The 10,908-nt window shown below is 38.5% G+C and overlaps 1 gene segment (V, D, J or C); it reads left to right on the plus strand.

The window, feature by feature from the left end:
* Positions 1 to 1,203: 1,203 nt before the first annotated feature.
* LOC122980803 lies at positions 1,204 to 10,528 on the plus strand. The segment is given in 7 exon segments: positions 1,204 to 1,387; positions 2,173 to 2,499; positions 3,694 to 4,026; positions 4,111 to 4,230; positions 5,343 to 5,684; positions 6,746 to 7,063; positions 8,418 to 10,528. Coding segments are annotated over 6 exon segments (1,665 nt in total).
* Positions 10,529 to 10,908: the final 380 nt, after the last annotated feature.

Genomic DNA, 10,908 nt, shown 5'->3' on the forward strand with positions numbered 1-10,908 from the left:
TATACTGTCAGTTTAGGCTTTACCCCCCCGTAAAATCTTCTTTAGCCCCCCAAAATAAATGTACATTATTAGTTTAAATCATCAATAGTTTTTTCTCATTCATTTTTCATTAGAGTTGATCGAACTGTGCCATGGCGTCTCCAAATTCACAATGTACCTAAAATGCCGGGCACTAGGACTTGGGAGAGGCTGCTGCTGTTCTAATCCAGTGTTTCCATTGGCTGTGCTGCCCACTCAGAGCCCACAGTACTGGCAAATGATGGTCAATGTAGCGAGCTATCAAGCTGTTACTCGTTTTTTTACCTGCTTAATGTTCGCTAACTCTAGGTATAAATGAGGAAAAGACCAGAGGATAGGCTATATAACACTAACATTATACAGTGGAAACCGCTTATATGGATCAAAAAGCTCAGTACAGAATCAGTCCTATACAAATGCTGTTTAAATAATTTGCTTATAGTAATCAATAGTCCGCTTACAGTGTTCATTTTGGGTCTTTTCATACGTGAAAACATGAGGGGAAAATAAAATTACGGTAACTATTTTTATTTTTTACCTTACTCCCATGATACACATACGATAGTAATTAGCGGCTGCGGCACCATTATCAAGGGTGCGGAGGTGTTTATTTGTAACCAACGTGAAACAATCAGAAAATAACGTTTTCTTCCTCCCGTTCACTGGCTTTCACGCTACCGCTGCTCGCTCTCCTTATCAACTCTCTAGCTCGCTTGACCACTGCTTCTCGCTCTCTCATCTTAAAATGAGTCAGGAGGGGAACAAGTCTTTAAAACAGCTGTACTGTATTTTGAAACAGCTACAGTATATAGCGAAGCTGGCCATTTCATTACTTTTTAAATCATGTAATAAATATACAAATGTCAATTATATAGTTATCTGCATGAGACTTAAAGAAAAATAAAAATATCGGTTATAATAATTATCCGCTTATAGTGATTAATTTGACCCAGACAGACGTATATGCATTATAAGTGGTTTCCACTGTACTAACTAGCTGACGAGCCAGCCAGCCAAAGTGTGAACGAGTGAATGAGATACAAATAATGTTATTGACATCTCTTTACATACTTTGCTCTTATGTGCCTCTTAAGTATTTCGAAACAATCAGATAAGTAGTTATAGATTATTCTTTATAATTAGTTAATGTCAGTGAAAAGGTCACATTCAGCTCCGCTGAAGGCCAGTCAGGTGAGAGGATTTTGCCAGTTCAGACAAATACAAATTTAAACTGGTTGATCACTCATTAAGCCTTGAGTTCTTGTAAATCTGAGTTTAATAAAATAACATGTTACTGAAAACAGGCGAGGAGAGGGAGAGGAGGAAGATGAAGGAGACTGACAGGGATGAAGGAGCAGGTATGATGGAGGTTAGTAATCAAAAAGAAAGCGAGTGGGAGTTGTTTAAGCTGCAACTTATCTAAGAGAGAGGAGATAACATTCCTTGACTTCATTACCTTTGTTTGATCTGTGCCTGTTGTAAGTGGGTGGAAAGCATTAAGTCATATTTGATCTGTGCCTAATACAAACTATGAAGAGACAGATCTATTGTGTTGATTTTACACCTATTGTTACTCTAAAAATTCATGACAAACAGACATTTTGGGGCCATTTAAAAAACATAAAAATTTCTCCCCCCAGTCCTCCTTGGTAAAGGCTCAGCCGCCCTAACCATACATCTCTAGTAATGCCCCTGACCTATATACCACATCTTTCTGCAAGGTGGCATGCAGGAGGTTGCAGCTACAGGTCAAAATCCAAGAGTGCAGTTGGCATACAACATACAACATGATTAACAGTGAACAGCCAGGTGAATGTTTACCAGCCAATCCCTGCTTTAGGTATTCAGTGACACAACCACCACTTGACCTTCAGTCCAAGGAATCTGTTTGAACTGTGCGAACAAACTCAAAACTGGTGCGTCACAAGTTTCTTTCATAATCACTTTAGCAAGTACTGACAACGTGACGCCTGAATCCCAATGGAGCACCGATGGAATATGAAAATGATGATTTATGTTATGGTCATTGTTTTTCACTGTAGAGGTAATTGTCAAGCTTTGATTTCCATTATTTTAGTATTGAGTTTTAAAGGAAAGCTTTGTGTTTGTCGATTGCGCTGTTTATTGTCAGATGATCCTGTCTTGTGTTTTCAGGTTCCTCGGCTGACACTGCAAAAAAGCTCAGTGTCTTGGTTGGTACGGATGTGACTCTCAGCTGCCTGTCCAGGCCGGAAGAGTGGAGCACTCTCACCGTTGAGTGGAACATGGTGGATAAACATGCAGGGAAGAGCATTGTGTACACTTTTGAGGATGGGAGAGCTCATGTGAGCAGAGGAAAGTTTGCGGTGAATAGAATGGGGCTGCCACAGAGCGATGCATCTCTGCAGCTTCGTAATGTGACTGTGGGAGATGAAGGGCTCTACACCTGCAGAATCATAACACCTGTAGTCTACACACAGTCCACCTCCCTGGAAGTACAAGGTATTGACTTGTTTGTTTCTACTGGAATCTGTGTAACATCAGTCTGGATTTATTTGATTGTTGTTTTTCCCTTTGTACTCAGTCATTTTAGATGCATTTCAGATTTCTGATATGGGGGCTGAAATGCGCCAACGGTATATTTAATTTAATTTAATTTTAATTTGCACACTGCTTTCATATCTTTAAATTAACTTCACAGCTCATGAATGTAAGTCCAATATTCACTTTCCTTTTTATGAATGTCTGGTTCTTGAACTGATGGAAGCTCTATTATGTTCACCAAGGTTAGCTAGTTGCTAATTTTGTCTGTAAGCTGTTTGGTGCTGGGCAGGTAGCAAACAGTGAATTTATCTGAGCTTTTTCATTGAAAACAGCTGCCTGGAAATGAAGGTGATGAGATTGAACCAAAACAGTAAAGGTGTGGGCTAGAAAACCAAAACAATGAGCTTTAAAGACACTAAACAGTTTATAGAACTGAGGAGAACTCCAGAGTTGGGTGATAACTCTGGGTTCATCACCAGAGTGACTCCTCTCACCTTACACATTGTCATTTGATGCATCGTTAACATAAGTATATTGATTAGTGCAGCTTTATAGAGAGCCGTCTGTCACTGAAAATGATCACAAAATACAAACTAAATGATAAAGCAAGATGGAAATTGTGAGATGAGGAATGATGGGCAAACACATTAGTAAATGTTTTTAATATTTTATTTATTATTTTATTTAATATTTATTTTGTGAGTCAATTTTAAAATTGATTTATTAACTTCTAATGGATGATTAAAATGCCAATTTAATCAATTCACTCAATTTATAATTGCTTTTTTTGTATACATTTATTAATTGATTCTAATGAAACAAAAATACACTATAAAATGATATATAGAATATTATTCCATTGGCACATTTTAGACTCCATACTCTAGTGATAGACACAATGTATTTTATTCTTTATTCTAAGCCCAGCCCACTGAAAGCAAGTCAACTCAATTACAACTGACTGAAAGACACAAGGCCAAGGAGCTCAACTGCAGACATTTATAAAAGATGTTCTTAGGTTTGAAATTTTGAGTTTGTCACATCTAAGGCAGTTTTCAACTGAGATTTGTGTGTTCAGCCATGCTGCAGAATTCATCAGGGAGTATCACCCTACCCAAAAAACATATCTTGTGTTTGGCCTCTCCCCCCTAGCTCGGCCTTCGGTGTCACTACCAGAAAAAGCAGCAGTGACAGAAGGGGAAGAGAAAACCATACAGTGCGACATCACAGGTTTCTACCCAGAGAAACTGTCCGTGACATGGCACATCAAAAATGGCTCCCACATGGTTCATGCGGGTGAAAACCATCTTTTCCGTGTCTGCACTGAAATGGCCGTTCACAATCCAGACGGCACCTACAGTATTCGCAGTGGCATCACACTGCACTCCTCAGCAGTGACAGGTGGAGAGATACACATCATCTGCCAGGTGGAGCACCAGACCAATAGTCGGCCATACAACAGATCTGTTACAGTGACTGTTCAAGGTGGGATTTCTTTCTTTCACTCTTAAATATTTAAATAATTACCGATGCTGAATAATAGACTTACTGTAATATGGGTCTCTTTAGCTCCATCACAACCCCCTTACAGTGCTGTCACACTGATAGCTGTCACCAGTGTCATCAGTTTGCTGCTGGTCACCTCTGTTATTGGAGGAACTTTGCTTCTCTACAGGTATTTCTGCAAAGGTACGTCTCACCTTGATCAAAGTGCATGTTTTATTTAAAGATCCCCTCCAGACATGTTCTACGATGTATATAAAATAATCCACTTTGAATAATAATTTCACGTTTTTGCATAAGTTGCAGCTTAGGGTTGACACCGTCTTTTCTGTTTGGAGACAGGAGCTTCCAAATAAGGAATGCAGGGTGTCGCTTTTCACTTGGGCTAACATTTCACACACTTGGGCTAACATTAGCTACTTTAGCTAAACTGTGTTAACAAGGCAGATATAATCAAGTAACATTAAATGAACACTTAGTGAAATATTGTGACAATAGTCTGACTCAGTGCGAGTCCTGGAGCCGGGGAGAGCAGCAGGTGAGCCAACTGTCAATCACAGCTGTCAATCAACACCCACACGACAGACATCAAAGCTACTATAAGTCTTCAAATCTTATCAATGGAGCAATAATTTCCAAAATGACCACCAGTGCACTTATTAGAGGGCCTGAATTTAGCGATGGAGACCGTGATGACTCATTGAAACAAAAATGATTGACTTAGTATTGAATGGGAGTCAATTGGAGCATCTAGTGGTTGTTGGTGGTACTTCCAAATCATGTTATTACTCTTTGGAGCCATTTCTAAACAAAGTAAAGTAACCACTGTCTTCGGGGACAAAGGAACATGTCACCCAGTGCAGTGGTCTGGCTCACTGACGTGTTTTTAATAGTTTTTGGACAACAACAGAGGTCTACAACACAGATGAGTAAGATATATCAGACTTTGATACACACACAATAGTTGGTAGTAGGATGAGTTCATTGCTGGTTTGGCTCTGCACATGAGATTTGTTGACAGTAAGAAAAATATAGAAAATATACTGAGCACAGTTGAGATCTGGTGACTGTGAAGACCATAGCATACAATTCACATCATTTTCCTACCCTTTAAAGCAGTTTGGGGGCCCTCAGTATGGAAGCATTCTTGATGTTTTCCCACTCATTTAAGTTTGTCTTGAATTTCTCATCTTTGTAATGTATCATTTAAAATTGACTCATGATCAGAATGAAGAGAAAATGCTTGATTGTTACTGTCTTAACTGTGAAACAACATCCATTCCTATCCCTCTCTGCAGTTCCACCAAGTGTTTCTGAAATCATCAAACCCAACATCATATATGCTGAGGTGCCGACCGATCTAATATGTACCATCCAAGGAGCTAGACAGCGAGAGCTCAAAGTGAAATGGTTTAAACTGAGAAGTGGTGCGGACTCAGATAGTCTGGTCAAGTCAGAGTCTGTTTCTCCGTTGCTCAGTGAGGATCTGAGCGAAAAGGCTTGTTTCTCATCAAATGGCAGACACCATACATCTGTCCTGACTGTGTGTTTGAATGTTACTGAAGACCAGACCAAATACCATTGTGTTGTACTGTGTAGAGGCAAGACCTTCAGCAGAGAGACCACAGTCAGGGTCAAAGGTGAGTGTTCTAGATTAAAAGAGATCACTTGATGTTAGTCTGTCCGTTGGCAGCTGATATTTGACAACTGCAGGCCAGATTGATGTTAAATGTGTTATGGATATTCATGGTCCCCAGAAGATGACCATGATCTTTCATCTATTGTCACCATCAGGTCAACATTTCCCTTCGAACTATAGGCCCCTTTACACTGTACGATTCTCTCTGAGAAATATGTTGACAATCATGAGAGATGCGTGGTGAAATCTTTGGTTGTTAAGTCAAATGGTGCTCCAAGATCTCACTGTGAGACGTCCACAAACAGCCGATTTGAAGCTTTGGCAACCAAAGATAGTCTGTGGCAATACTCTGCGTCAGAAACGTAAGACCAAATTCTCACAATGTGTCTGCCGCTACAACATCTACAAACCAACCAATCAGAATATGACCAAGTTTGTGTGACTCTGGCAAAGGAGAAAACCTTCTTTGCTGCATTTGCAGATGGATGATAAGAACTGATGATGTGCATCTGCTCTCATACACTTTTTTCTATTCACACCACATTCACCACACATTCATCTCACAATCTGACCTCAAACTGATATCGTACAGTCTGACACAGATTGCAACCGAGATTTTATTAGACCCATCTTGCAAAGTGTGACATGCAATAAACTTACATCATCGTTGTTGATGCACAGTCTTAAGGTGTCTCAAGACTTTGTCCAGATTTCCATTAAATTTACTGTGGATATTCATGATCCTCAGAGGATGAATCCTCATGTTTTTTAGTGACCATTTAACACAACCCATAGAACAAACATTACAGTTTTAGCTCCACATTCTGGCAAAACTCTATGAATATTAAGATCAGTTGCATTTTCTATGGCTTTATATTGATCAACATTACACTAATTATGACTGGGAAGACTTCAACCTCAAATAATTCAATAACAGTATTTTCAGCAGATGGTACACAAAGAGGAACATGTTCTGTATTATTATTATCTCCTGTGAACTACTCTTACATTACTTAACACCACTGCTCTCTCCTCTCAACACACACACTCACATACATCCAGTGGAGCCGTCCTTCCTTCAGATCTCCAGCATCCCTCAGATCCCCAAGGTGGAGAGCCTGCTGGTTCTCTGCTGTCGGGTGGAGAACTTTTACCCACAGGACATCCACCTGGAGTGGTCCAGGAATGACGGAGAGCAGGTCCACAACGTCACACACTTTGGACCTTTCTCCGACCACAACCGCCTTTACAGCGTGTGGAGTGAGATCCAGCTGGTCATGGCCAGAGAGGATGAGAAGATGGTCTACACCTGCCGTGTTTATCACTCCAGCTTCCCTTCTCCGGGCTACAAAGACATCCTGTACCACATCAACACTCAAGGTAGCAGTCTGAAATGATTCCTACAAGTAACTAGATAGATAGATGTCTCCCAAATGTCATGAGACCATTGTAAAAACACGTTGTAGCCTTGAAACAAACATCACTGTTTGTGGTAGTGTTTCTCCAAAACGAGCAAATTTTGGATCCAAAAACAAGTTCAGTATCAACTGAAGTGGGTCCTGCATGATTACATAATGCATACTGTGGCCCTGTCTTGTAGAAGGGACCTGTGACAAAATGTAGTTTTGATACCTGAATTATTTTAATTTACATTGTGCTCACATGGTGCATATTCCTTAACAAAGTTATGTTAAATTAAATTACTACAAACTAACTAAATAGGGGCCCAACAGCAATTTTTTGGCACTGGGGCCCCATAATAGGGTACATATTAAACAATATGAAAAGATGTAACAGCACAACAACATAGAATATCCTGAAACTTAGCTGAAGTTTTTTAGTAAGTAATTTTTAGAATTAATTTGCATACTTGCAGAGGAGTAGTTCAACCAGGGGAGGATAAAGAAAATGACTGAATAAACTGAATGAATAATAATAATAATAATAATAATAATAACATCAAAAAGAGAGAAAAGACATTAAAAACTAAAATGTGGCTGATGTAACTACTGAACATTTGAACATTCTTATAACATTTAAAACATTAGTTTGATGAAAAAAAAAAGAAAAAGAAAATCTTATCCCAAGGTTTACTTACTACTTTTTCCCAGAATTTTCAACCACGTCTCACAGTTGTCTTCGGCAAATGCTCAAGTTGTCATTGAGATAGCTCAGTTGTCATCAAGTATGAAACTTTGGTCACATGATAACAGGGGGTGACAACTGCACTATCTCCAGGGCAACTCCATGTTCTGAGGAGGATGTTGAGATGAGGTTGAAAGCTCAGGAAAAAGCTGGTAAATTGACATTGAGCTAATTTGTTTTTGTCAAACTACTCTTTCCAAAGTCAAGAATGAACTTTAACACTAATATTTTAAAACATTTATAACACTCTCCAACATGACATTCTTGTATGATTTAAACACTACTTTTGCAGGGCTCTTCTTCTGTATCAAAGTGTTTTATGAAAAAACATTTACTCATGTTGTTACAGCCCACATGTTATGATTTCTAGGAACATTGCAGGGGTGTTCTTAGAAATAATGACATCTTCAACATCATTTTCAGAGATGATATGTAATTTTATGGAAGTGTTTAGAATCGGAGTGAGATCAAAATAAAAACCACATTTCCCATAAGCTTCATCCCATTCCACTCTCTGAAGAGAATAAACACGCTGAAAGAGATTTTTTTACCTTCCACATAAATATGTATCTGATATTTGTTGAAACAGGAACTCCTCCCAATGTGATGTTCATCGACTGTGAACCGTTTTGCCCTCTGTTGAATGAAGAGTGTACGCTGCACCTGTGCATCAAAGATTTCTGTCCTGAAGACGTGACAGTGACTTGGACTAAAGATGGAGAGACAGTTCTCTCTGGCATCTTCAACACTCCCCCCAGCCTCAACATCAACGGCCTCTACTCCATGTTCAGTTTTCTCAAACTTACTCCCAACATGGACAACCGAGACTCCAAGTTCAAGTGCCGGGTGGTCCACAGTGCTCAGAGGGAGCCTGAGGAGAGAGTCTTCATACTGCCAAACCTGCACCTGACAGACAGCTGCTGATGTAAATCTACAACAGTTTGACTGGTGAAAGTTGAAATGCCGATCAGTGGCGTTAAAACGGGACTGATGATGATGGGCCCTTTCAGTAAAATCATATCTGGTCCAGTCATTGCTGTCCAGCTCTGATATGATGGACATGATGAGTGACTCTTTTTTCTCTGTATGGATCCGCAATAGTTTTAAACTAACTGCTTCCGTAGCACCAAGTATCAAAAACTGTAAAAAAAAAACCTTCTTTTTGATCTTATATTTACAGATTTAAATCATCATTTTGTAAAACTTGTATTTTATTCAGAGAAACTTTTTGGGTACTGTCTTACTTAATGGATCCACAATTTCCTCCCAATGTCCAAATAGCCTCCTTGGAAGTTTTCTGGAAATAACTATGTCATTTGGTACTAATTATAGGAAAAAATAGGAATTTCATTTAAAAGCTACTCCATTTAAACCTCAGTGAACATTCATCCATTATTCATTTATTATGAAAACTTGGAGACAAATTTCATGTTTTTGCATGTTAATGTGGCAAGAGCGGGGGCGGGGGGGATTTTAATTTTTTTTTTTAACTATGCCACTTCAGGGAATTTTAACTACATGGGACCCCAAAAAACAAAAGGTCACACAGGCCCAAAAACACTTGACCGGGACGTGATTCCCAAAAATGCCATAGCACTTTAGTGAGAGAGATAGTCGGCATCTGAGGTGTTTGGAGGATGGTGTTTTTTTACTTTGCCTTTCGAAAACCAAAAGCAAAAGTGTAAAAAAGTGTGTGTGTCTGGTGTAGCTAGACACAAAACACGCTCAGCTAATTAGCTTACAGTTGTAACTGAAGATTTCATCCAAGGTCAAGAAGAATATTGTTAGCAAACTACATTTAGTGGGATTACAGGTGATATTAAAAAACGCTGTGAATGATAGCACATCCACTGTGTAGAGGACCCAAAGGCTACTGTATCAAGCTGTATGCTAACGTTAGCAGTTCTGTCTGCTCTTTATTAGATTTGGGGAGGTTTACAGTCCAGCAACTCAGCCAAACTCTTTACTGACATAGGTTTATCAAAAACATTAATCCTCATCTTAAAAGCCTTTTCCTTTGTAACATTAAACATACTGTTTGAAAATACAAACAATAAAGCATAATTTCAATATGTAAGCTAGCAGCAAATATAAGGCTATGTCAGAATGAAATGAAGAAAAATGTCAAATCGGATTATATTGGTAATACTTTTTACTTTTATTTATTCTGTTTATTTCTCAGGGACAGTGCATATGAATAATCATTACTGTAAATATGTCAGCATTAGCCAAGAGGCTAGTTTTCATCTGTACTGGCCAGGTGTGAATGAGGTGTGAACAATAATTTTGATGTAAGGCATGTCAATTACAGTAACAGAACACAGACGTGGGCAGCAATAAAATCAGAGCAATTTATGGTTCAACAAAGCAAAAACAAACAATGACAGAACAGCTTTGCAACAACAATAAAGCCTAACAAACAATAAAAAAAAGAAAGCCTCGTTTCTTAATTTCCATGTCGTTTGGCATTACATAGCCATCAAGTGCCTATGTAAGACCTCTTTACAAGATTGTCATTTTAAAACAAGTCACCTGGAAATATTAAAAAGTTTTTACCTAACTCATGGAACTAACATTAACTTAACTAGCTAGTTACTGTTGATAAAATCTGCTAGAGGTAGTTGTCATTCTTTTGTTTTCTTATTAGAAAAATTACAAAACAAATTCTGGACCCATAAAATAAAGTGTTTCCAGTTTTTATGTTTTTGTGCTTTATTTTCTTAGATCAAAAAAAATTGTAGAAAAATGTCTTAATCTTGTGCAAAGTGCGCTTTGAAAAAGTCTCATTTTGGTGTCGTTCCTGAACCTTTTATTTGCGCAGATATTGAACATTTTCAAACCATCTCTGCTCAGTGTGTGTTCTCATGAGTTCTCAAGTCCTTTGTGATATATAATTTCAACATTTAACTATTTTTTAAACCACACAATGTGAGTAAATCATCTGTTACTCCTAGCACTGGCTATTGGGAAGCTGTGAGATTCAGTGTGAACACTGCTGTGTTTGTCTGATTACAGATTTTTCAATACACTTCTTTATAGCAAGACTTTAGTATGTATCATCAAATGTTTCTACTATTTCT

This window comes from Thunnus albacares, chromosome 4 (genome assembly GCF_914725855.1).
Source record: "Thunnus albacares chromosome 4, fThuAlb1.1, whole genome shotgun sequence".
Lineage (NCBI taxonomy): Eukaryota > Metazoa > Chordata > Actinopteri > Scombriformes > Scombridae > Thunnus > Thunnus albacares.